Source organism: Medicago sativa, chromosome 8 (genome assembly GCF_051527215.1).
Source record: "Medicago sativa cultivar Bolivia chromosome 8, Bolivia_mono, whole genome shotgun sequence".
NCBI lineage: Eukaryota > Viridiplantae > Streptophyta > Magnoliopsida > Fabales > Fabaceae > Medicago > Medicago sativa.
The window spans coordinates 10,854,479-10,881,834 of NC_140756.1; the positions used below are offsets into that span (position 1 = coordinate 10,854,479).

Sequence of the window (27,356 nt, forward strand, 5' to 3'; positions counted from 1 at the left end):
GTTTAATCCATTTTCTATCGGTAAATATTTGTACAAATATCACTAAAAGAAATTGTTTTTTCTCGAAATTTCTTGTGCAGATGTTTAACAATGGAAAAAAAGATTGATTAATAATATAATATGACATAGTTCTTTCAAAAAAAAAATATAATATGACATAGTTACACTTAATTATTTCATATCATGCATCAGCTTAGAGTATTTTAGAAAATAATTTTACTAGCAATGTTTCAAAGTTCACTAGTGATGCTTCAAATCTCATTATTCTAGACAAATTACCCTCAACATTAGTAGAATTGTCTAGAATTTTTGAATCAATTTTAACAAATTTAGAATGATCTCAGCATTGCAAACCCAAAGCTTTCAGCACACGGATATGTTGAATTAATAAAATACTAGCCAACTTAAATCTTCATTAATGAAAATAAAAAGGTTACATTCACACACAATATTTGGAAATTTAAATTAGTATTCCCTAGTGATGCATCAAATATCATTACTCTAGACAAGTTACCTCTACATTAGTAGAATATATAGTCTAAGTTTAGAATGACCTCAGCATCCAATCCAAGTCTTGAGCTCAAGAACATGCTTAGTTAATAGAACATTAACAAAAAAGTTGCATTCATACACATTATTAGGAAGTTGAAATTAGTGTTCCCTAATCTACTTTAGCCCAAAAAGGAACCAAAATGTCAAACAAAAACACTCGTGTGGAAGAACACCTCAAACAGCCTCATCCTTCCTTTGCATTGCCGAGTCAAGTGGTCTAATGTATCAATCTAGTCTTTCTTGCTACCAACTGTGAACAAGAACATTTATTCAATCATTGATCACAACTAAAATAAATCAGGGTGAAGAGATAGAGAACAAATTATTCTCAATTAAATTTTAGTTTTAATTAGCTATTATAGCTTACTAAGATTTCTAGTTTATGAACTAATTCATATAAGCATATGAAGATATTAAATGAAAGTGCTTCAAATATTGTGATGTAGAAGCTGGTTTTAATTTGAAATGAATATGCAAATCGATTATTGAAATTGTGAGTATCACATGAAATAGTTCCTGAATTTTATGAACTATTGAAATTGTAACGTGTCACTCAAAATAGTTCATCTGTTAACTTATGTCGTTAGAGGCTATGACGTGACATGTTAAATGAACATGTGTCATTTCACATGAATCTCAAGTCAATGTCACATCACTAAAAACTTATATAACATATAAATTCATGTATTTCTTGTCAACTCTAAAATTTTCATCTTACAATCCAAACACGTAAATAAATTTTACCTCATAAATTTCATTTGCAATTTAGTCCTTAATGACTTGTGGGATGCACATATGAGGCCACATATTCATTAACATGTCACATTATAAGCTCTAACCACATAAGTTACTAGACAGACCACTTGATCTGACCTGTTACAATTTATGACTAAGCGATCATAATTTTGGTACTAATTTCCCTAATTACTCTTTAATTTGTACAAAATATTTTTTTTTCAAAAACTCTTAGTTATTGTAAGGTTCTTTTCTCCCCTTCTTTAGAAGTACTTGTTAAAACACTAAAAACTCACTGTTAAAAGCAGGAAGATCAGAACTCTTGGACACACGCAGCCTCTTCACTGTTGATACAAACATGCTGCCAAACAAACATATTAAAAAATTAACCACACAGTAACAAATCATAGCTTCCAATTATCATAACTAAATCATTGAAAAAATAAACAAAACTCACACAATAACATAGGGAAAAGGCAATTGCAAGAGTTATATATAGTAGTAATTGTTAAGCACAAGAAACTATAGTTTTAAAAAACAAAGTTAATTATGCATTGGCATTGAAACACTATTCAAAGAATATAAACAAGTATATAAATATTGAATAGAATAAGATGAAAAATGCATCAGATTCACATTGATAAGATACTTACTGCCACGGCACGTCCCCTACAAGCATCTTGTCTCCTTCATTATCTTCATAAACAAGAGTATATTCTCCACTTCCAGTCAATGATCCTTTGATGCCTTTATCTTCTTCCTCTTGCTTCTTGTTAATTCCATGAGATAAATTTATCTCTGCAACAAATTTTCATAATCACAATCATTATGTGAGCTTAGAAAGAATTATTAAAACAAAATTCACTTAAAGGCCACCTAGAAGTAGTTATGATTGAAATAATGAAGTCGTATATTTTTAATGATCTAACGGCAATGATTGATTGACAGTGCAACGGACGTTTACTATAACAATGTATATCATTGTCCTTAAAATATTTGTTTGGTGAAAATAGATTGACTATAAGCTAATGTAGTTGTTTCAATTGCATTTTAGCTAGGTTGACATTTTATACCAGGAGTTTTGAATGTTACTTGCTATTTAGTCAAAAGATGTAGGTAACAAAAGGAGAAAACATGTCTAACTTATTCAAGCTTTTATTTCCCAACAAAGAAAAACATTTCCACACAACAAAAAGTTATGTCAAGAACAAATGAATAAACAATTGAAATTAAATAGACTACACAAGACACAATTATTGCATTAAAAGGCCAGGATCTGGATTGACTGTAGTAAAAATGCCATGGTAGACATTGAGTTAGATGACTCCGTCGATAGATTAAAATCAGACGATTCATATTCGAACTTTGAAGTTAAAACACAATCATTCTGATCTCATTTTATCGATGATCAACGTTTACCTTCAAGGAGACCTCTAAATAGGTCATCAACAGCAGATGAAAGTTTTTCATAGCCATCATAAGCATTGATGTCAATTTTTCTCCCAATAGGAACTCCATCCATATTGATCTTCACAAACAAGCCTTTACCAGAGTTGCTAATAGGTTTGTTACTATCAACAATAACCTTGTCTTGAACCATAGGCCGGGACTCAGTAGGCGGCTTAGAAGAGCTTCCACTTGCAATGTTCTTCCTGAATGAACGAATCGGAGGCCAACCTACTACTGGACTAGCAGCATTTCTGTTTTAGTTGGATCATAATAATATAAAGTTAGACATGAAAATAAACAGAAAAACTAATCATCAACACTATATAAAAGAAGACAAATAGTCAAAATTCGTATCTGCAACCACAATTACGGCCACAACGTTAAGGTTTTGGTATCTTGACTGTAATATCAAGAATTACGACATGATCAAAACCAACAACAATTTACATCTTTATAATATATCAAGAACAACATTCACTCAGCGGTAGATGCAGTTGCAGACTGCAATTTAAAACCACAAACACAGATATAAGAGAGAAAAGCAAAGGAGTACCTTTTCTGAGACCTGTTTGGTAAAGCTGAATTTCTTGCAGACGAAGGAGAGAATGCATTTTTCTCACCATCTTGCAAGTTTGTGCAACAAGGTTGTGATTGTGATGCATCTTTTTTCATCACTTGCATTGATGAGAGCTTAAGAAATGATGAATCTTTAGCATAACCAAGAGTGAGTGATGATTCTTCATCTCTTTCTTTTTTGACATTCTTCAAGCTTTTTTCATTGACAAACTCTTCTTCACCAGGTGGACCAAGTCTAAGCTCCAACTTCCTCTCCTCCAAAGAACACTTGTGGCTTCTTTGCCACATCTTGTTGCTTACAAAAATTCTTCAACTTTCTTATTCTTCCTTTTTCTAGATTGAAACAAGTTTAATTGAATTGAGTCTTTTTGATATCTTGAAAAAACCACCTCCCAGAAGAACCTATAATAATGATAAACCTATCTTTAAGGCTTAAAAACCATCAAGAAGTGAAAAACTTTGAACAGTTATAGTGAACAGAACAAATTCAAAGGAAATAAGGATAGAATGAGCCACGGAATATAGCATGGAATAGTTGCCTAACTTTGGTTTCACACGCTTAAATGGTTCTTTTTCTTTCCTCTTTTTAGGCATAGGTTTGAACAAATTTGTTGAGATTCTCCTTAGCCTAACAAACCAAAAACAGAAAGGGAATTAGTGGATAGTGCACGCAACTTGAAACAAATGTTAGGTAGTTTAGCACATGAAGTAAAGTAAAGCCTAACCTGAATCGTTGACCAAGCTATAACTTTAATCAATGTTATAAAAACTGATTTGGACGGTTCAATCGATTGAACTGTGAACTAACATTGTCTACCGTTTAATTGTTTTAGTATTTCAATTACATTTTTGTCTCGGTTTGAATGGTTGAAGTTAAAACAGTTGAACTATGATACAGATGTCTCTTCGGTTCGATGTCTAACTCAATTTTTAAATGATTGAGCTTAAGAATAACTCTTTCAATGACTTTTGCTTGTTAAAACATACACAAACATGTCACTTAAACTTTGGCATTTCTATTCCTTTTGGTTGGAGTCAAAAGAATTCAAAAAGTGAATAAAAAGAAGAACACTAGCACACTCAAGTTCTTATCTTGTTGGCACAAACACAACCATTGTTTCCTTTGTTAATTAATGTAGCTGTTTTACTTAAAGTGCTTGTTAAGTTGGTTAGATGAGACTTAAGATACACACACGTGCTGAAGATTGAATCAAACTCAAAATTCAAATTAAAATACATTACTTAACCTTTTTGTATACGTCAAGAAATTGAATTGATGATGGGATAGCTACCATTGCTTTATTTTGTTTCAACCTTTTACTTTTAGAAGTGGTAGACAGGATTTGCATGATCCATATTGTGCAACAAAAAACATGCGGTTCATATGATATTTGTTTTGTTCTCTCTTTTGACAAACAAAAATGTATGAGAGCACTAGTTACACTATCCCCATTTAGGTTACATTTGATATTTTGATGTCCTTGCCAACGTGGAAATGAATGATGTATATGTCACGGCATTGGATTTGGAATTTAGATGTTGGTTTTAGTTCACGTGACAAAAGTATTGAAATACAATAATTATTAATGAAAAAACTATATATCTTGTTTTTTTATGTCATTATCTAATTTAAAAAATATTTATTATAAAGATAGACTTATGAGTTATGAGTATTTTTTCAAAATTGAACTAAGGTTGTGTGACCTTAGGGGATTCACAAATAAAATTAAGCAATTCATTGATTATTGCGTGTGATAGTGATCATGACTAGTATTTTATTATAAGACCATATGCAATGGCTTATTGAATGCCTTCCTTAAACATGTTGAAGCCTGTTGAAGCCATTGGAAGAGCCTTGTTGAAGATGAGGTGGAGGAGTTGGGTGATGAATCAATTCAACAAGTTGAAACCGGTCCCGCCCAGCCATGCGTCGCATTCTGAGTGGTTGAAAAATGGTGCTTGCATAACACTTGCAGACAAGGCGCGTGGTGATTGAGAGAACGCGGAGAGAGAAAACATGGTGGGGGAAGGAGGGACAGGTGGTGGAACGCTATTGGCTGTTTCAGTTTTTATTTTCTTAAATAAGAATAAGAAATAAATAAAAAGTGGTGGGGTAGGGTGTTGAATGAAAACCATTGGAGAGGTAAAAATTGAATGAGTGTTGAATTAAGAGAGAGAAAATGACGTGGAGTGTTGAGAATTGAAAAAGTGGGTGTTGAAAGGTGTTGAAAGAAAATGACCATTGTACATGGTCTAAGGCAAGTAAAACATATTGTAATTTTATAAAGGCTTAGATTAATAGGTAGGTCTACATGTCATTGTCATTTCACAAACTATTTTGATTATCCCCTAAATATTATAACTTTTTTAACTTGTAAACAAAATCTCAATTGTTGTTGGATTAATCTAAAACAGCATGGCCATCAATTAAACAACCATAATAGTCTCCTCTCAAATAATCCAATAACTGGCAAAAAAAAAAAATTAAAAAATAATTCATATCCTAACAGCAATGTATATCCAATAACGTTGGCAAAAAATGATATCATATCCTAACAGCAATGTAGAAATTAGTACATTGCAGAATTCTCAGGAAAGAGTCATAAATTGTGATGAGCAAATATTGCAAAAAAAAGGCCTAAAGTATATGTGTGCATGTCAATCTTTCCTACACTGCTGGGGTCAAAATTGGAAAATGACATCCAAAAAAATAGTTGATACAAAATCCGAATAACATGATAATTGCTAAACATCAAGGTAAAAAGAATGAGAAGCAGCAAGAAGTGCAGCACCAGTTCCTGAGCCATCGTTTGAGTGCTCAACGATAACACTATCGGATACACCTTCACCAAGCAACTCTTTTATGGTATTCTCTAAGCACTTTCTGTATTCAGTGTAATGCTCATATAGTCCACCATCCATGGCTATCACATTCTTCTGACCCTCGCCAACGGTGATTGTATCTTTTCCCAACTTCTTCAGAATTCCCACGATACCAGCTGCAGAAAGACGAGCACCACGGGTAGCAACAATATTGCACAATGCAACAACCACCTTTCTCACTTCCAGCGAGGTATCAGATATCTAATACAATTAGAAGAAGAAAAAAACAAAAAAGAATGAAGTTAGGCCAATGAAAGTTTACCACATCGAACTTTAAAATTCTATATGTCATTATAAAGACCCTAAAAAAAGTCTTTTTGGAAAACATTTATCGGAACAAAAAAGTGAATTTCATGTACCTCTAAAATCTCCTTCAGTTTGGTTTTGACCACATTGAGATCAGCGGATGAGTCATGATGCATGGCAGACATGTCAGGTGTCCTGCACGTCAAATTCTTATGGTTAAGATACAAGAACTTCGATGATAATACTGGTAAAGGGGTAACTATAAGAAAGCACATTAACCAAGGAATTCAAGAATTTTGTAAAATCATGACTTGTGTAAGCAATATTCGCATGGACAAACTGATGAATGCTCAAAGTTTTCACTATCTTCTGTTTGGAGAGAAATTGAACTTGGAGTAAAACATTACAGATTATATGAACAAATTCTTTGTCGAGTCGAGTTATATCAAATCGTTTAACAAATTCTTTGTCGAGTTATATCAAACCCTTAAATTCACTTGATTTATCATTGTTAAGTGGAGAGAATATATACGATTGCTCTAGATGATTCCTAAGAAGGTACTGGAAAAAGATGCCCTGAACACTAAAATGAGGCCACAAAACTATCCTGCCTCGTTGAAGGCCTAAGGTCAGAAAATTCACTTTAAAAGTCAAAGTAGTCTGCTCCAACCAGAGGCCAAAACAGGATATAAAGCATAAAAAGCCATAAAAATTTTCCATAACCTCTCAATTAGATTATCAGAAACCATCTCAAGTTATGAGGAGAAACTGAAGTATCAGTATCACCACCAACAATCACGAATGTTACTATGCATGCAAGTGGCAGAGAAGCTAGCAGAAAAAGAATAAATTTGTACCTTAATATGAATGGAACTTTCAGTTTTGAAGGAACAGTTTCACCAAAAAACCAAGCTTCTTCAGCCATTTTGTATAGTACTCTACGAACAATTTCTCCCAAGTACATTCCAGATATTATCTTCTCAAAAGTCTACATGTATGGTTGAAAATTTCAGGAAAAAAATTAATAGCCTCATTTATTAAGGCAAATAAGATCAAAATAACGCAATTGTACCTGTTCACCAGGGTTTAAACTCTCAGCATCTAATGAATAGTCATACTCAGTTAATGGAAGGTGTGATGACCGGAAGTTTCCCCACTCCATGTTGATAACCTACATCAGTCTCATATATTGAAGCTTCAATATTTACTATACTTTTTATATCAAATAATCTGTAACTTTTTAAAACTGCAAACTCACCATTTCTCCGGACTTGGGCAAATCACCATGCCATTTTGGTATTGCTTGAGCACTCTCCACGTACGCTGCATTTGTTCCGGTACCTAAAATAACAGCAGCAATGACATCCTTGTTTGTATGTCGGCCTCCAGCTAATGTCCCGACTGTATCATTGACCTATTGGATGCTGAATATATAAGTACAGAATCTAAAACCAAAAATAATTATACTCCAGAAAAATTAATTGAAAACGCTATCATTTAATGTAATGTAGAAGAGTCGAAAACTTCAATTACCAAAGCCGTTATGTTCATATCAAGACCTTGTCTCTCAATTGCTTTTCTCAATTCAGCCACAACATCCTGACCAACCTATGTAAACGACAACAAAACTAAGTATAAAATGTAAAGGTGAAAGAATAACTGGAAAGGAAAAGCATCAAAGCAATTAGGATTCAGGATTTACTGCATCATCGATCTTGAAGCCTTTTGTCCAGTTGATAAGGTTCCCAGAAGAAATGGATGTTTGCTTGACAGGAAAGGAAAAGGTAAAACCTAGCTCCCTTTTTCTACCTGGAGGAACCTTGAAATCTTCACTTTCTTCATTAACAAACTTTGCGAGTTCTGCTGCAATATAGTCAAAGAGTTCCTGAATCACATTTTTATAGAATGGTCATGTTTCTCATACAAATGGATTAAAGCAAATAACTTTCTGGAAAGAGTAAATAGTAATTGTTAGGCGTAAATGCAAATTCAAATTGATAGAAGAAAAAAGACTTACATGTGATGTCCCGACCATCAAATTTGGAGGAATTGACACCTCGGTAAATTCTCGACTGACAACACCATCCTTGCCACCAAGTTGCACACGTAATACACGAAAGTTAGTTCCTCCAAGGTCCAATGCATAAAATAGTCCTTCCTCGTTCCTAAACAGAGAGGGATGTAAAGAGAAACAAAATATTTTAATACTTTTCAGGCTATAAAAATTCAAAATGCTCGGAAACACATACAAAAAAAGTACGCTCATTGAGAAAATTAACAGTTATGAAATGTGACTAATGGGAAATTGTCTCAAAATATGCCATTAGAAAAACATTTACATCTTCATCATCCCAATTGTCAACTAGCAACTTCGTAGCACTCTTGAATTGTGTTGCAGTAAAAAGTGAAACAGCACTCAAATATTATATATAGACACATAAAAAGTGGATTTAACATGCTTCTAAGCTTCCAAGCAACAAATGTTCACAATCACACATCACTACTAACATGAGTGACAAATGAACAATGCAAGCAATAACTTACCTCTAGTACAAAATCAGTTTATTAACAATAAATGAGCACAAATGGCTTGCTGATCATTCAAACTTCAATAAGAAGGATAAATTGTGCTTTCCGATAAACAGCTTAAATAAACACTTACCATAACAGCTAAATTCAATAAACTATTTACGTTCAGATATGCACATTACAAATCCATCTACTTTATCAACATTTGTTTTCAACATAAAAATATAATTCTGATTCAACCGTCTCTTATCATAACATTTAAATTCAATAAGCTATTTGCATTCAGATATGCACGTTACGAAGCCGTCTACTTTATCAACAATTACAAAAAATTTGATACCGACGTGTATTTTTTAAAAACCCTTTTTTATAGAAATTTTAAACTCTTTTGAATATTTCAAACTTCTTACATCATAACATAAACACCAACATTCTCAAAATAAATCTCTTCCATGATACAAAGCCAACTTATAAACAAAGAAATGAATCTAACACCTCAATAACTCTCTAGCATCGAAACTCGTGTATGTCTGACACGTGACAATATCCAACATGACACAAACACATATGATTACAATCAATTATATATTTTTATCAAATAAATACCAGTGGTGACTTGTTTAGTGTCGTGTCCGGTGTCCACGTTTCAAATACCAGTGGTGACGTGTTTAGTGTCGTGTCCGGTGTACATGTTTCAAAGCCTTATCCCACCAAGTGGGATCGGCTATACGAATGAAATTAGGTCATAAAAACACATAAATATATAAATAAATTTATATTGATCTAATAAAATAGTGACAAAAACTATAGATCAACATGATTAAGATTGGATCAAAAAAGTGATACCCTGTAGGAAGATTATCAACGAAACTGATAAGCATTTTGAGCTTACTACCACCATCAGAAGCAAGACCAGCGTGCATCTCCACCGTCATTGCATCAGCAACCTGTTTCAGCTTCAACGTTGGTGTCGCACACTTCTCCTCAAATTCCTTCAATATCGCTATTGCTTTTCCCCATCGCTTCGATTTCTTCACGTAACGATGAATCAACACCGTCGCCACCACACACGCCGCCGTAGCTCCGATCACCGTCGCACACGCCACCACCTTTCCCATCTTTTTGGGTTTTAATGTCGGAAACAATCTTGTCAAAAAAACACACACACCAAAGTACACGCACACTCTCTCTATTTATCACGTGTCTCAAATTTTATTTTATTTTTATATTTTGATTGGAAATAATAAATAAATAAACTGAAGGATAGATGATTTTGGGAAGATTTTAGGTCGTCTTTTTTGTTATTTCATTTACTTTTTTTTTTTTTGACGTTATTTCATTTACATCTTTAAAGTTTAAACAAATTCTTTTAAAATAATGTTATATTGCTGAAGATATTAAAAAATATAAAAAAAATTGTTATATTTATAATATTATTGTAAAAGATAAATATGATTTGTTGAGTTTGATTTTTTGAACAAAGATTTGTTGAGTTTGTTATATTTATTATATTATTGTTGTAATTAAAAATATATAGTTTATATCAAAATATTTATAAAAAATATCGTTTGTAATTTACACATAAATTTTTTATAAAACATCGTTGATAATCTACAAACGTTAACGCGAAAAAAATAGTGGAAAGAAGAACATGTTTAAATTTTTAGTTAGGTTATAATAATGGTTGTAAATTGAGAAAATTTGATGGTTGGATTAAAATATTATTGGGGTTTTGATGGTTGGATTAAAATATTATTAGTGTGACAATGACAAGTGTGAGTAAGTAGAGTACGTAATTATGTTTGGGTAAGGAACAAGACAGTGACAAAAGATTAAGTAACCTGTCTTGTCGCACACGAATAACACCTAATCTTATCGTTTGGATTTTATTGGTGTGTTTCATCCAGGTTAATTTAGTTTTTTTTTTTTTTTTGCAAATAATATTATAAATAGGTTAAAATAGTAAAAGGATAAATTCGAAATACAAAAATGCAACCCAAACAGAGATATCACATATAAATACTCTTATAGATAATATTCGTTTTGACATTTTTTAATTTAATTTACTCATTTTAGTTTAATAACATCTATATGACCATATTATCTAAATTTGGTTTAAATATTCATGTTATATTTTCATACATTTCATTTCTAACAAAATAAAGAAGTTAATCACATTTAACAAAAACAATTTGATTTGATTTTCGTGGGTCTCAGACTATTTGATTTGTTTTCTCTCTTGGTTGTGGTGGAGGTTATGTTTGCTCGCAACATAGGTGGTGATGGATCGGTCACGATGGTGGTGATGGATCACAGGGCCGTCCCTGAGAATTCGGAGGCTCGGCTCTGGGAATGAAAAGAGGCCAGTGATAAAATCAAAACGTATTTTTTTTAAAAGAGCAATGCTCTATTTATATTTTTTAAAAGATAAATACAACGTGCCGTATATATGCGGTACACCCATAGGTGAAAATAACTACCGTATACATGAGGAATCCCCACCTAACACCAAAAGCAAGAGGAAAATTAAACCTGCACAAAACAATCAAAAGTCATGCACTGTTTGCACCCCCTTTATTGCAGGATAGTATACTACTGGATAGTATACTACTGGGTATAATATTTTTTTTTGAGGCCCATCCTTGGGGGAGGCCCAGCTCGGTTGAGCTGTTTGCACCCCCTCAAGGCCGGCCCTGATGGATCATATCTAGGTTCGCTTATGAACTTATATGGTTTCTATGGATCTTTGGTTGTGTTGGTTTGTGGTACTTCATGGTGGTTTTCTTGGTGGTGCTGATTTTGGGTCTTTTGTGGCGGGGCTCATGGTGGTTTTTGGTGGTGATGCTTGTGGTGGTTTTGGGTGGTGCTGCGTGTGGTGGCTGGTGTTGCTTTTAGGTGAGGGTTAATGGTGATTTTTGTGGTGGTCAATGGTAGTTTTTGTGACGGTGGTGGTAATGGTGTTGATTTTGGTGGTGGTGTTTGAGGTGGTTTTTGGTGATGGTTGTGAGGTTGTTTATGAGGTGTATTTTGGACCAAGGTGCTTAGGAGAGATAAAGTTGGTGTTTGGGGTTTTTTTCCGGCTGTTTTTCAAAGGTTGTTGGTTGTGGTGTAGGTTTTAAGTTGGTGTTCAGCGGTTGTGTGCGAGCAGCGAAATGTGGGTGGTAGAAGTTGTTTTTGTGGCAGTTGTGACGATGCTTGAGGATTTTGTTTATGTTGTTTCGTTGATCGTGGTGTTAGCTTTGTTTTGGTGTTTCTATTTATTGATTTCAGAGATAGCCCTTTGTTAGGAGGTGTTTCCTATAGGTTTTTGGATTTTTCTTTATTTTCACGGATGTATGGGTTTTCCATTGGAGGATTCCCATCATCGTTTGTTTGTTGCTATGTAAGACTCCTACCCTAGCACTCCTTGTGCTGGTTAAGATTCATTGCTATCTTAATAAATTCCATTTTAGCTTTTTCAAAAAAAAACAAAAACAATGTTCCTTGATTCAACAAAAATATAAGTAAAGTACATCACGTTTAACAAAAATAAAGTTATTCTACAAAAATAAAAATAAAGTTCCTTATTTTAAAGGAATTTTAGCGGCATGCAACAATACTTTACAGTAGAGAAATAATATTTGTACAACCATTTTGGTACAACTTTCTCTCTCATAGTCATGTTATGTTTTTATTCTCTCTTTTTTTTTCTCTCTACTCTCTATTGTTTTTTACTAATGAGAAGAGAGAACAACAAAGTTGTCTCAAAGGTTGTACCAAAATGGTTGTTAAAATATCACTACTCTTTATAGTATTAGGGGGTTTTTTGAATCAAGTTGAAAGAGTAGTAAGGTTATTTATATAATTAAGGGTAAAATATGCTTTTCGTCCCTGTAATTATAGGCCATTTGAATTTTCGTCCCTGAGCTTACTAATCCTCCCATTTCGTCCCTGTAAAAGTTAATCACTTGAAATTTCGTCCCTCGCCCCTTTTAATCACTGCCACGTCAGCAAATTACCAAAATGGCATGGGAAATGACGAAAATACCCCTGACTTATTTTTTTTTCCTTAAAAAAATTTCAAAATTTTGAATTTTTTTTTTTAAATTAAAAAAATCTGAAAAAATAATTAAAAATCATAAAAAATTTCGGAAAAAAATGTTAAAATTAAAACTGAAAAAACTGAAATTTTTCGGAGAAAAAATCATAAAAAAAAATTCGGGAAAAAGCTGGGAAAAAAAATTTTGTGAAAATTATTTTTTTAAATTAAAATATCTGAAAAAATAATTTAAAAACATAAAAAATTTCGGAAAAAAAATGTTAAAATTAAAACTGAAAAAACTGAAATTTTTCGGAGAAAAAATCGTAAAAAAAAATTCGGGAAAAAGCTGGGAAAAAAATTTTGAAGGAAAAAAAACAAAAAAAAAATAAGACAGGGGTATTTTCGTCATTTCCCATGCCATTTTGGTAATTTGCTGACGTGGCAGTGATTAAAAGGGGCGAGGGACGAAATTTCAAGTGATTAACTTTTACAGGGACGAAATGGGAGGATTAGTAAGCTCGGGGACGAAAATTCAAATGGCCTATAATTACAGGGACGAAAAGCATATTTTACCCTATAATTAACTTAGTTTAATACTGACTGCGGATATTCGCAGATGTGGATATCATCAAATCCACCTCAGTATTGATTAATAATGGGTAGTTGAAATATTTGTTTACTATATTTACGGGTATCAGTCTTATGCTCGTGGAAAATTTATCCGCGGATATCCACGATGTGGATTTTTTTGCCATCCCTAATTGTGATTAACTCACGTGACTCTTTCTTCTCTCTTTTCAGTTGAAACGTTCTTGTTTCCTCTTCCTCCCTACCCTCAACGTAAAATGTTTTTGTCGACGTGATTCTCTGATGCTTTCGATTCTTAGACCCGTATTTTTCTACATCGAAGACAGCAAACCTTCAACCCATCTTGATTATGAAGGGCTATGTTGGAGGGAAATTTAACATGTTATGAAGGACAATTTCACATGTTGATGAAAAGAAAACAAAACTTAGAACTATGTTCTTGGCCCTTGCAATCAAACAAAGTTCAAAACAAACTTAAATTTCTACAAGTTTCTTTCACCTAGCCTGATCAAGATAAGGAAAACTTTCATTGAGATCTTTAGCATTAGGTATCTTATCATGTGGACCAAATCCATCAATCTCTTGAAACAATTTTTCCTCAACATTTGGATGACTAGCAACCAAATAAACAATAGATGACAATATAAATGATGTGGTAGCCGAGCAGGCAAGTAAGTGTTCATAAGTAACGACGCTTATGTAGTCAAATGAAAACACATTCTCTGACACACTCTTCGATTCTCTTGCATTCAATATAAGCGACAAGAAATTCTTTGAAGTTCGGCTTTTATCTTCCATTCTCTTCTTAACAATATCATCAAGACGACCGGTTAAATTTTTATTTGTACATTCCATTTTCCAATCCACAGTGCCTGGTATTCTCTTCAAAATCTGCCTTATTGGCTCTTGAAGAATAGGAGCAATTAGTCCAATTATAATTGAGAAGGAACCAGACATATCCATCTTAAGTTGTGTTGTGGAGTAAATGTGTTGATTGATGAAATTTGACACTTCATCACTGCTAGCACTTGATTGTTCCACATTGTTAACATTGTTCATTGATTCACAAATTGAATGAGTCTTAGAGAGACCAAAGTTGACACCAAATGATGCAACTCCAATAACATCAGTTGCTAGCTAGTCTTAGGGAAAGATTAGAAAAGATTATGTCTTCTTTTGAGGTGTCATCAAGATTTTGGGTTGCTGATTCGATAAATGATTGCATTTTAGGCACTAAGTTACAAGACTTCACATATTTGAGAATTCATAATAGCTTTGAAATGATTTTGAAGATTTAAACATTAGAACAGGATGAGTAAAAGATATTAGAAAAGAAAATTTGATAAACTTTGCAGGATTTATATGATGTATGTATCAAGTTGGACTGACTTGAGTGGTGAGGACTCTCTTCACACTTAAACAAGTAATCACATATTCGAATTATAAAGTTTTTGTATGTGTATGTCTACTTAAAAGGGGAGAATCACCTCTCTGCCTTCAAATTCTTTGAAGGAATTAACTAGTTTCCTTTGATGTTAATTTAGGATACTCCTTGTGCTAGCACATACAAAAAGAAGTGAAAGTAGAAGTGAAAAAAAGGACACACTCACATATGTGTGTAAATATATTCAAAGAGAAAAATTGGTACTTTAGAAAATATAATTTCATAAGAAAAAACAACATTTCATTGTTTTATAAGAATCATACTAATTTTTTTTACATTTTATCAAAAAATAATAATCAATATTCACTATTATGAGTAATAAAAATTAAAAAAAGTTGAATTTTGTTTTGCCGACATTTTTGAAAAATAAATTTAGTTATTGTAGTTGTAAATGATAGAAAATATTTATTTTCTAAAAAAAATAACTTATTAAACTATTAAGTTAAGTATCTTGCTAACCAGTGCCCTCAGGGGAATAGTTAAGAAATCTACAAAAAGAAATTTTGTCTTAGAAATATAAGATGTTGCTTTTGATCAAGTAATGATGCACAACTTTTTTATGAAAACTTGCTTGTTTTAGATGCTTAACCAATGCCCTTGGGACACTGGTTAGCATAACTGTTAATTTAAATATAGATGCACCGGTACACTCGAATTTTTCGATTTTTCGAGTGTACTATAGAAATTGATTTGTAATTAATAAAAATTACAAATAGCGTGTGCTTTTCTTGAGCAACGTATATATTAGGGTTAAATATGTTTTGGTCTTTATAAATATATCAACTTTTCTTTTTAGTTCCTCTAAAATTTTCGTTCAACTTTTAATCCTTATAAAATTTTCAATCACTATTTTTTGTCCCTATTTTTAAATTAATTTTGGTATTTTTTTTTTAAGAAATTATGCAAAAATGTGTAGAATAATGTAAAACCCTCTCAAAAAAATTTAGAATTTTTTAACACAACTTAAATTAAATATGAATTTTTAACTACAAAAAATATAAAAATTCATATCTAATTCATGATTTGTTAAAAAATTCTATTTTTTTAAAAGATTCTTATAATATTATTAATAGTTTTGCAAAATTTTATTCAAAAATATGAATTCTGCATATGAGTTTACTTTAAAAGAGAGACCAAAATGAAGATTTAAAACTTTTGGGGGACTCAAAGTCAGGGACAGATCCATGTTAAGGGTATGTGGGGCTAAAGCCCCACATCCAACTTCCTTATTTTTTTATATTATAATTAGGGTAATAGTTATTTTGATCCTTGAATGTGTAACGAGTAGTCACAATAGTCTCTCAATGTATTAAAATTTTAAAATTGTCTCTGATTTTGCACTTTGTTAGTCAAAATAGTTCTGAATTGACAACTAGTAAGTATATTAAAAGACTAATATGACAATATTAACAAATTATTTTAATGTTAGGGACTATTTTGACTATCAAAGTGCACAATCAATGACTATTTTAAAATTTTGAACATCGAGTGACTATTATGGTTACTCCTTACATATTATGGAACCAAAATAATTATTACCCCTTATAAATAAATAAAACACAATATGTTAATAATAAGACCAACAAGTCAACAACCTTGTGCAAAACTTGTGGAAACAAATAAGTTCAACACATTTGCTATGATTTATAAGCTTTTGAAGTTGGCTTTGCTTTTGTCGGTAGCAAGTGCAAGTGTTAGTAACTTAGATTTTAGCCCCACATTCACCAAATATCTGGATCCGCCCATGCTCAAAGTTGAAAAAAAAATTTAGAGTGAATATAACAAAAATTTAGCCTATATATTAATAGGTCCTATCAAATACTACCTCCGTCCCTATATATAAGACCCTTTTGCTAAAATCACGGGAATTAAGAAAGTGGATATTGGTATTAAAGTTTTTTTTTTTGAAGAAAGATATTGGTATTAAAGTTGTTAGTAATTACTATTGTTTTTGCAATTTTATCTCTAAGAGAGAGAGTTAGTTTATGTTTTCCATATGTTATTTATTGCTAATTGAAGAAAAAGATGTACTGTGATAAATAGGGCATGTATGTAAAGAAATAATTAATGTAGTTGGAAATAGCAAATGAGTCTTATAAAAAGGGACAAAGAAAATTCTCAAAATGGTCTTATAATTAGGGACGGAGGTAGTATATAGGATCATTAGAGATACTCTAACTCCTACAACAAACTTTGTCAAGAAAAAAAAAAAAAAAAACTCCTACAACAAAGACTCAAATACTTTGCAAACACCCTAATTAGAGTGCTTCCCCCTTCTACTTACGAACGACAACCTCATGTTCCAGCAACTTCACTTTATTAGCAATCTCATCTTTGAGCACAATGTTTTTTCTCATGTTCCATAACCTCATGTTGTAGCGAGCCATATTAATTGTGTCACAAATAGCAAGGGATTAAGGAGTTACTATCTTTCTATTTGTGAAATTGAGAGATATGAGGAAAAGAGAGAAAATATTTGAACGTATAAAAGGTTGTGAAATAAATTTTAAAACAAATTAAAATTCTACAGTGCATTTTTTTGGCACAAAGCATGCATCCTCGTTATGGGTGGCACAATTTTTATAGACGATTAGTGGTAAAGTTCTCTCTCAAAAAATTGAGCAGTGCTACATTTTTAGAGTTGGATTCGAACCAAAAACGCTGATTAAGATTAAACAGTAAGATATTCATTTAGTCGTCCTGGTGTTCTTGAATATTAATGATGCATTTGATAAGATGAAACATTGCACATGTTTTAAAAGTGTATTTCAAGATGTTAGAAATGGAGAAACTCCATTGATGAATCGAAGAAGCTTGAGTTTGTTAGAGAGAGAGGAGAGATTCTAACTGAATCTAACTGAATTTTGTATTACTCCCTCCATTCCTTTTCTTTTGATGTTTTAGCTCTTGACACAAGTTTTAAGGAGTAATTAAAGTATATAAATATTTGTGTGTTTTTTTACTTAAATATCCTTATTTATCATTAAATTCACATGTGATAAACCAAAAGTCATAACTACTTTAATAGTTTATTGTGTTTTCCAACAAGGGTAAACTTGAGAAAACAATAATAAATTCACTAAAACATCAAAAATTTTAGAATATAGTTGAAGTTCTAAAACATCAAAAGAAAAGGAATGGAGGGAGTATGTGAATTGTATATGATTACAATAGAGTTTAGTATATAGTGTAAGTGGCTTACACTGTTATGCCAGCTATACACATTTAAGTAAAGCTTGTTAATACAGTTTACGTAATGCTAAGCTAACAGCTCTATATCTCTAATACAAGATGACATAAATTGTTTAGGACCCCCTCCGCCCGCTGTTCTTGTGTATAGTCACGTTTGGACACTATCAGCTTTTTGGAGCCACTGAGATCAAATATCTCTAAACTGGGCAATCTGTAACAATAAACAATTGGTCAAAACTACTACTCAATACATTTGCTACAAATTTTACATTTTAGTTATTGGTTTCATTTTTAGGGACGACTAAATGTAGTATAATTAATTATTTTTTAGAAAATAGATTTTTTTTTTATTTTCAGAAAATGCACAAATCAAGAAATTATATTACTTTGTCTCATATTTAGTTACTGTTTAGTGAAAGGTAATAGAAGAGTAAGTTACGTAAAGTGAGATGAATGAGAACAAAACACATGAATAACCAAGGTTTAGGAGTAACTTCAATGATTCTTAGCAAATAATCAAAAGAATCAAGGCTATAAGTTACTTCAATGATCCAGTATATTTGTTTTGGATCCACGTAAAAAAACAATTGACGATTTAGTAGAGATAATTGTTGAGTTTTATTTTTCTTTTTGAAGGGATGATGGTTAAGTTAGAGACCAATATCAATATAAGATGATGCAACGCAAGAGAAGAAATGTACACAAAAGACTAGGTTGAGATCATCATAGGTTGAGTTCATATATAACCTCGGAAAGTACAACAATCACTATAGATCTTTGCTAGAAAAAGAAAACAACACGTCATATCCCCCTACCCTCCTTTCCCTATCTCAATCTCTAAAATGCAAAAAAAGAAAAGAAAAAGAGCAAAGTACATCAATAGCCTTTTAATGTATGCCCACTAATTTCAGCAAGAATCCTAACAAATACTAATGAAGTCGACACCACACAAACAAAAATCGCCAACTGTACAGAAGACCAAAGAAAGTCATGCCCCGGCTCTTCAGATTAATGCCAATCAGTCCCCATAGGTGATGCAAGCTTGGTTTGGTGACCAAGCAAGCCTGAAAATATTAGCAAAATGGAAGCCAGCAGTTAAATTAGAACTTACCAAATGGCTGGCTTTCTTCAATTACCAAATTCAACTGTTGAATTTCTCACGCTGTCGATGTTAGACTCAGTCTCCTGTTACATATACAAAGCAAAAAAGACAGCATAAAAACAAAATGAAGACAAATAAGCTCTACATAACAGTAGTTAATGAACTAGAACTTGCCTTATTACTGTCTTTGGAACAGCTTCTGAGTCAAAGCTTTCCTTCGTAGAATCAAGAAACATCCCTGCCATTGCAATTGGCTTCACAGAACCGGCAAAAAAGGAGAAAAGAAACAGGTAAATTGGTAAGTAGACAACATTGCCCCTAATAAAAGCTAACAATAAAAGTAGACAGTTAAAACAAAAGAAAAGAGAAAAGCTTTTGCCACATGCACTAGTGTCCCTTTATGATGACAGAAGAGATACATCGAAGTCGGTAAAAAAAAAAAGAGAAAAAAATAAAAATTGAGAAAGGAATTGAAAGCCAAAACCTCCAAATGTGTCTGTAGTGTGTCTTGTAATACTTCATTGTTTGCACTGACCAGTGTACCAATTCCAAGTTTTACAGAATCTGCCATGTAGGTGGTATCGAATCTACTGTTGTTCATTGCCTCAACAGCCCTGGCGCTATCATCAACATACCCTGCCACTGATACAGACGCAACATATTCGGGAGAGCCATCTTCGCTCGAAACAGATGTAACCCCGCTAGAATTCGATCCACATTCAGTCCCAGCTTCTGGAGACATTCTTCTATCCAACTCATCTTGCTCACTATTGGTCAAACTCGTACTCTCACCACTCTTCAACTCTTGACAATCAGATACAGCGTACTTGCCAGTTGTCAAGCTCTCCGCAGAAGGATTGGCGCAATGTTTTTTCAGTACAACATCCTGCTTCACCCCCTTGTCATCATACTTCCTCTTAATGTTCCTCCCACAAAGTTCAGTCCCAGAAACCTCATTTTCTTGAAGTGATTTTGGACGATTCTCCACTGGTACTGTTGACCTTGATGGTCGAGATCGTTTAAAACCATCAGGAAACACATAGCAAGGGATTTGCCTTCTACGGATGTGTGAAACATGAATGTCCATCCCAGGTTTCCAGAACATGTACATATTAATAGAATGCCGAAATGCTTCAACAGTTCCGCGTATATCAAACTGCTGGCCTTCTTGAACAACCTCCCCCTGTTTCCTCTGCAAGCCCATGAAGAAAGCACTATGTGAACATTTCCTTGTATCATCAATATACTCCCGAGGATAAGGATGGCACTGCAACTTCCCAATAGTATCACGCTCAATCATCAAAGTCAGCTGCCGAAGGCGTGATTCCACCCAACCTTTCCAAGCACGCAAGTCATCAACATCAGCAGCAACTACATCAATTTGCAGAAAGTTTTTGTAGCCTTCAAAGAAAACATATGGTACAAACAGAGCACTCCAGCCGACTTTATTCAGTTCAATATCCTCACAGATTTTGTTGCCATATTGGAACTGCTCCATCATAACTCGAAGTGTGCTTGCAGAAACATTATAACTTGAATTCATGCACGGATATGCGGGAGTTATGATTGGCATAAGATGAGATCGATCACGGGGATTTCTAAGAGGATGCCACACAGAAAACCCAAGCTCGTTCTCCTCTATCGAACATAACATGACAGGATTTGGCCACCGCCACTGTGTATACACCCTAAAGAATCGAGAGACAAGCATGCTTGGAACTGCATTTGGATACAACTGGCATACTCGAGCTACAAGAATTGCCCAGTTAACACCACCGAGGAAACCTGTCACCTGAAAATGTGAAGACAAGAATAATTTGAACTAGCCATCGGTTATTCAAAATAAACAAATGAGTTGAAATGGTTTGTAAGAGAAGGAAAAAATAATACTCACATTGGAATAAACACCTCGTCTTTTGGCCCAAAACTTCAAGCACCGGAGTGTTGTTCGAAAGTACTATAATCCAAAAAAGAAAATGTTAAATAAGAAAGAAAATGTACAGTGTGCAACAATTAGAAATGGATGACTTAACATGATAAGAAATGCATAACAGGAAAATGTCACCTCAATATTTGGAACAAGCTTTAGAATTTGATCTGCAACTCTACAACCATTCAAACTTCGAACAGTAGGCTCATCAATATTATGTAGAACAGAGACATCAGATATATCCAATTCCTGCTCGAAAGACAGAAACAAAACAAAGTTTCAAAATATAATACAAGAACAAAATAAAACATGCATGCTAAATGTAACCAGCACAAATAAAATATTTAAATTTCTAACTTATTTGACCTCTTAATAACACCAAGACCAACTCCATAAAATTAACATTTGAATCAATAGGAAACATAGTCAGTTTTCATAAGCCGTAAAAATGTGCATTAAGATGGTTCAAAAAATCTACATTCACATTTAAGCCGTAAAATTTCATTTAAAAACAATTTAACATAGAAATCCTATTATAACACAACCCATATTCCAAATCTAAGATTTGAAGTTACTGATGTGACTAGGGCAGAGTATGGTTGCCCCTTTTCATCCAGGTGGTGGTTTTGATAAAGGTATAGATAGAAAAAGAAAAATATATCACTTACTTCAGGTACAATCAAGCAAGAAATACTTGCATAAAGAAGGTCGATCGAAATTCCATCAAACTTGAACTTCATAACTGGGACATGAGCGTCCGGAACTGGTTGCAGTTCAGTAACTTCATCCATGCTAGCCAGGATATCATGGAACGTGTAGAAAAAATCCTCCTGATAAAAATATGAAAGGTCAGATGTGAAAATTGAGAATAATTTTAATGAAGCACACAACCAAAATTAATGTGGCAGGATATCTACCTCGCGGTTCACATAGGATGGCCCAATACACAGTGTATCCAAGTCGGCTCCAGGTCCATGAACCTGCATCATAAAAAAATAAAAATAAAGAGCATAAGTGATCCATAAACAACAGATATATTTGAAGCTCAACTGAAGACTAAACATTTATTCGTTTGTATCAATATCCCCATATCGTACAATACTTTGCAAACAAGTAAGATTATCATAATTGAAACAAAAAGTTAAAAGGCCCGTTAGGTTTTAATTCACCAAAAATAAATCAGAGCATGAAGATGTGCAGGTCAAGCATGGGGCAAGCAATACTCACACCAAGACGATAAGAACCAAATGTGAGAATGACAGCATTTGCATCTTCCACCATTTGATCAGTGTACCCTTTCAGGCGAGTAAGGTGCTTTACCCAACTTTTTACTATCTGAAACACAAAAAACAAATTAAATAAGTAAGGGAAATTACCGTGAAAATGTTAATGGGCTAGTTTATAATCATTACAATGATAGATTACACCAACAAGAGAAATTATCAAAAGTTACTTCAATAAATAATATGTGATTATAAGCAAGTATCTAAGTTACTAATCACTCCAATAAAATCATCACCAACAAGCATCGACAATTAAATCAAGCTCCCATCTGTCAAAAATAAACATTCATGTTGATCAATTAAACCATACAGTTTCATATTTACCCCCTACATCCCTAATTTACCATGAACATCAATTACAAAATCTCAACAGAATTGCTATAGTCAAATAATAACATTAGTCCAACACTACAAAAATCATAATCATCACATATATCATACAATTTTCAATAGAAAACTAATTCTCTTTATAATACAACCTGTCCAAGTCTATGAAGAACCTCTTCCCTCTTGTCAGCCTCCTCCTTGCTCTCATACAACCCCGAATCAACGAGAAACTGCGACAAAAAAACAAATAATTAGTCAAATAAATCAACAAAAAATAAAGGGCACCATCATAGACAAATCAATGAACCTATCAATCAAACCTTCTCCAATTGTTGAGTCCTTTTCCTATCAGCACTTGTTGGACCAGCCATTGAAATAGCCTTTGTGACACCATATTGTTTCTCCGGCACAGCCTGCGAAGAAGAATTCGCAGGCTTTGATGATGCTCCCAACCCTTCAGAACTACCCATGATCTCAAACACAACCAAATCGATAAAAATCGAATCTTTTTGATATTTTTTTGCTAATTAACGAAACCCCAGAAATCAAAAACCAACGAAGAGAACAAAAGCAAGTGATCGATCGAAAATTGAATGAAATTTGGGTGCGAAAAGAAATCGCATTGACGAGAAAAACGAAACCCTAGAATGGATGAAACTAAAGGGAAAAGATTGGAATTTAATGAGGAAAATTGAAATCGAAATTGAAATCGGAAACCCTAGATCCCTAAAATTAGGGATGAAAAGGGATCTGAAGAGGGAAAAGGGAAGGAGGGAACAAAAGCGCGATCGTGGTAACAAAAGATGAGAAGAAAAAGAGGAGAGAGAAAGAGAAAGCGTGTGTGTAAAGTGTTTAGGGTTCCACTTAGATTTTTTTCTAGAGATATTTTTTATATTTATAGAGTTTAAGGAGAGAAATATGGATTTATTGTTACACTTTAATCATATCATAGGTTCGTTAAGATTTTAATCATGTCATAGTTTGTTGGTTAAGATTTTTTTTTGAGGGAAGTTTGTTGGTTAAAATATCTCTCAAAATAATTAAAAAAAAATATATCGTATTATAGTTTGTTACTTTGGTAGTTAAGATCCTTTCAAAAAATATAATTTCTTTTTAGGAAAGACCCTTTCAAAAAATAAAGTTGTTTGTTAAGATATACACGTACGGACCAATAACTTATCATAGAAGGAAAACAAAAATAAAAAATTACTCAAAAAAAAATAGAGGGAATACAAAAAGTTTTTAAAACATAAAACGTGTTATAGAGAGATTATAAATGAAATTTAAAATATTTATAATGATCAAAAACTTTCATTTTAGGGAATAATTATAAAAAAAACTTATTTGATTCAAAAAAATACAAATATATTTCTTCTTTTGGGTGAAAATTTGTAAAGATATTTTTATCCTGAAAAATAAATTGCAAAAATATGCTCTAACAAATGATACTTCCTCTCAAAAAAGCATGACATAATGTTTGGTCACCAATAAAGAAAACAAATACTCCCTGGTCCTTAATATAATAAACAATTGACTTTTTAAATTCATTGTGTTAGTGATGTATCTCGTTTATATTTATAATAAGATGCATCAATTATTCCATGAATCTAAAAAATCAATTGTTTCTAACAAAAATGGTCCGTGAGATGCATTGTAACCCAAGATGTGGAGTGTGTATATTGGGTCGGATGTGGATGCATCCAAAAGGACAATTTGTGGATTCAAAAATTAATCGGTTATTTAAAAGATTCATCCACAACAATGAATTTTAAGTTGAAAAAGAAAGCCCTAAATTATGTTTTAGTGGATGAATACTTATACATGAGGGAGTAAACGACATTCTCCTTAGGCGCATATGAATTATGAAAGCCCATAATATCATGAAAGAATTGCATTGAGGTTTATGTAGTTCTCAAAGAATACACCGCATGATGAAGTGGTTTATTTATCGCCTTGGAAATTATCGGCAAAGAACAACGCCTGATTGTGTTAAATGAGTTGATGCAAATATTACTGGTCGAGTTACTACTTTAGGTTATTAAGTCATGGCCTTTTGGAGGATGGGCAATGGATTTGTTCGATAAAATACATCCTCTGTCATCTAATAGGCATTGTTTCATCAACATGGCTACTAATTATTTCGTGAAGTGGGTGTAGGCGCAACCGATGATGAGTGTGGGGCAGGGAGACATTACTAGGTTCATATCACACCAGATCATGTACCAGTTTGTAATCCCGAAAACCATTGCAACCGATTAAGGTATTATGTTCATAAGGGAGAAAATAGTTTCCTTCATGTAGAAGTATAATACTAAACTTATACACTCATTCCTCTACCATGTTCAAGAAAATGGTCAAGCTAAGGCGGCCAACCGAATTATCATCGACATATTCAAGAAAAACATTAAATATTATACGAGGAAGTCGCATGAAACGCTGCAACTTGTACTATGGTTTGTGGGAAATTCCAAAATGACTCCCCCGTGCTTTACTCCTTATTGGTTGACTTATGGTCAAGATGTGGTCTTACCACTAGAGATTGATGTATCCTCACTAAGATCAGTAACCCATCAAAGTCAACTCACTCTTTACAAATGGCAACATGTTATGCCTACGAAGCTCAGCTTCTTGGATGAGGATCGACTAATTGATTTGGGAAAGATCGAGAAGTCCAAGAAAAAAATGGCATTTGGGAAAGATCGAGAAGTCCAAGCAAAAAATGGCAAGAGCTTATAACAAGTGTGTCAAAGTTAAAATGTTTGCCGAGGGAAAACTAGTTTTGAAAAACATTATACCAATTGGAACGAAAGATTCAAAATATTGAAAATGGTTGCCGAATTGGGAACGATATGTCATAGTCAACAAAATATACAGCGAGGGATCATATCGGCTAACAAATATGGAAGGGGAAGAATATACCAGAGGAATAAATGGAAGATATCTAAGAAATATTATCCTACTATATGGAAAAATACTAAAGATCTAGAGAAACTTAGTTCCATTAATAATGTAGGAGTGATGGCCACAAAGTCGACTACTTGGACATTTTCCGCAGTATAGTAAAAAATGAAAAAGAAATCGCCTAAAGGTTATACTCAAAAGGAAGTGTTCCTAGAGAAACCTCCACTGAGATGATAACATCTTCATCACTGTCTGCCCGAGGAGATTAAGGAGTTGAAAACATAGAGTTTTTTTCCCTCGAGGAACCAAAACACAATCTAAAATTTGGTATAAAACAACCTTCTTAAAAGCCCCCTCACCTCAACTTTTCTCTCTTATTCATACTTTTTGAAACAACGGTGGGGGGGGGGGGGGGGGGGGAATATTGGTGGAGCCTAAAAATAAATAGAAGGAAGAGTAAATTAGTCATACTGGACATAACAGTTCAAGAAAAATTGGTAAGGCTAGCGATCTTACCTTCTATGGGAAATGGAATTCGTGTATTTTCACCCTCTTGTATTTGATTAAGGGTTTATCAATAGATATGTGGCCTGCTAATAAATAATCTTTGATAATAGGAGGTTTCCTATATTTGTCATAAAGTTCGAAATCAGAAGGAGGATTCATGGTGCAAGGGTAACAATTAAGACACTGGATATGATACACTCAACATGGCAAACTTTAAAGGTTTTATAATGGGATTTCTTAGTTAGCCGCTTAGAGGTCATCTTTCTCATTAGCATACGATGTTGGGACAATTAAGTGATGGAGCTGATTCTTTCTCAAAACCAATAACTCAGAACGCATGTTGTTGGAGGCTCAAAACTAAGTCTCAGACATTGTGGGGTTGGACAATGACACATAACCCTCCGAAGAATGGTGGTATGAATACGATCAGTAGTGGAGCTACGCATAAAGTTATTATGTGAATGAGTCAAGTCGAGGAGAGGACACGAGAATGAAACCCAACGTGGGGCACCACGATCCCACTAACATGGGAGTCATCACACACACCCACAAAAAAATAGTTGAATAAGGGATACACATTGTAGGTTACGTCATTTGGTTAATACACTATAATTTACTATAAATACTCTGGTCATTAATTGTAGTTAACACATTCAATTAATCGAACAAGCTTAATTTTGCAATTTATCCATTCACCCTTTTGCTTTTATTTATGCATTTTTTAGTGTAGCTCAAAAAACCCAAAAACAACCGTATCCAAAAACAACCAGGAATCCACACCTAAGGGACATAATTCCTCTCTTGTCGTTGATCGCTTGAAGCAAGGCAATCACAGTTGATGAATCTCAACCTACCTTGGCTAAATTCAACTTCCCTCAATAAAGCCAATGAGCTTAGTTAGAGCTTCCCTCAATAACATCCTTAGTTAGAGTCTTGCTGTGCATGACAATTGGTTGTTTTTGCAAATTCTTGATTTTGCTGGCAATGTTTCCAAAAAATTTAGAGCCCTAATCGTGAAGATTTTCAAGACGTAATTGTGCCTTATTATGTGCTTCAAGGTTGCAGTTAATTGTCCAAATATCCTTAACAAT

At 33.3% G+C, this 27,356-nt stretch overlaps 2 protein-coding genes and 2 pseudogenes across 3 annotated transcripts; all 4 read right to left on the minus strand.

The window, feature by feature from the left end:
• Nucleotides 1-393: 393 nt before the first annotated feature.
• LOC146896877 (auxin-responsive protein IAA26-like) lies at nt 394-3,849 on the minus strand. The gene is made up of 5 exons (XM_085734622.1): nt 3,290-3,849; nt 2,707-2,987; nt 1,941-2,085; nt 1,584-1,648; nt 394-802 (listed from the first exon to the last, which is right to left on the minus strand). The coding sequence occupies exons 1-5, from the start codon at nt 3,598-3,600 to the stop codon at nt 783-785; spliced, it is 822 nt and encodes a 273-aa protein (XP_085590748.1). The 5' UTR covers nt 3,601-3,849; the 3' UTR covers nt 394-782.
• A 1,958-nt stretch (nt 3,850-5,807) lies between these two features.
• LOC146896878 (hexokinase-1-like) lies at nt 5,808-10,136 on the minus strand. Its single transcript, XM_085734623.1, has 9 exons — nt 9,817-10,136; nt 8,459-8,606; nt 8,144-8,326; nt 7,975-8,049; nt 7,700-7,855; nt 7,514-7,612; nt 7,299-7,429; nt 6,555-6,636; nt 5,808-6,396 (listed from the first exon to the last, which is right to left on the minus strand). The coding sequence occupies exons 1-9, from the start codon at nt 10,086-10,088 to the stop codon at nt 6,058-6,060; spliced, it is 1,485 nt and encodes a 494-aa protein (XP_085590749.1). The 5' UTR covers nt 10,089-10,136; the 3' UTR covers nt 5,808-6,057.
• A 3,938-nt stretch (nt 10,137-14,074) lies between these two features.
• LOC146896879 (cytochrome P450 711A1 pseudogene) lies at nt 14,075-17,410 on the minus strand (annotated as a pseudogene).
• Nucleotides 17,411-18,913: 1,503 nt separating this feature from the next.
• On the minus strand, nt 18,914-23,723 carry LOC146896880 (nuclear poly(A) polymerase 4-like; annotated as a pseudogene). Its single transcript, XR_015022996.1, has 10 exons — nt 23,178-23,723; nt 23,010-23,087; nt 22,475-22,582; nt 22,165-22,227; nt 21,916-22,077; nt 21,383-21,496; nt 21,212-21,274; nt 19,802-21,109; nt 19,492-19,571; nt 18,914-19,400 (listed from the first exon to the last, which is right to left on the minus strand). The product of XR_015022996.1 is annotated as a nuclear poly(A) polymerase 4-like (transcript).
• Nucleotides 23,724-27,356: the final 3,633 nt, after the last annotated feature.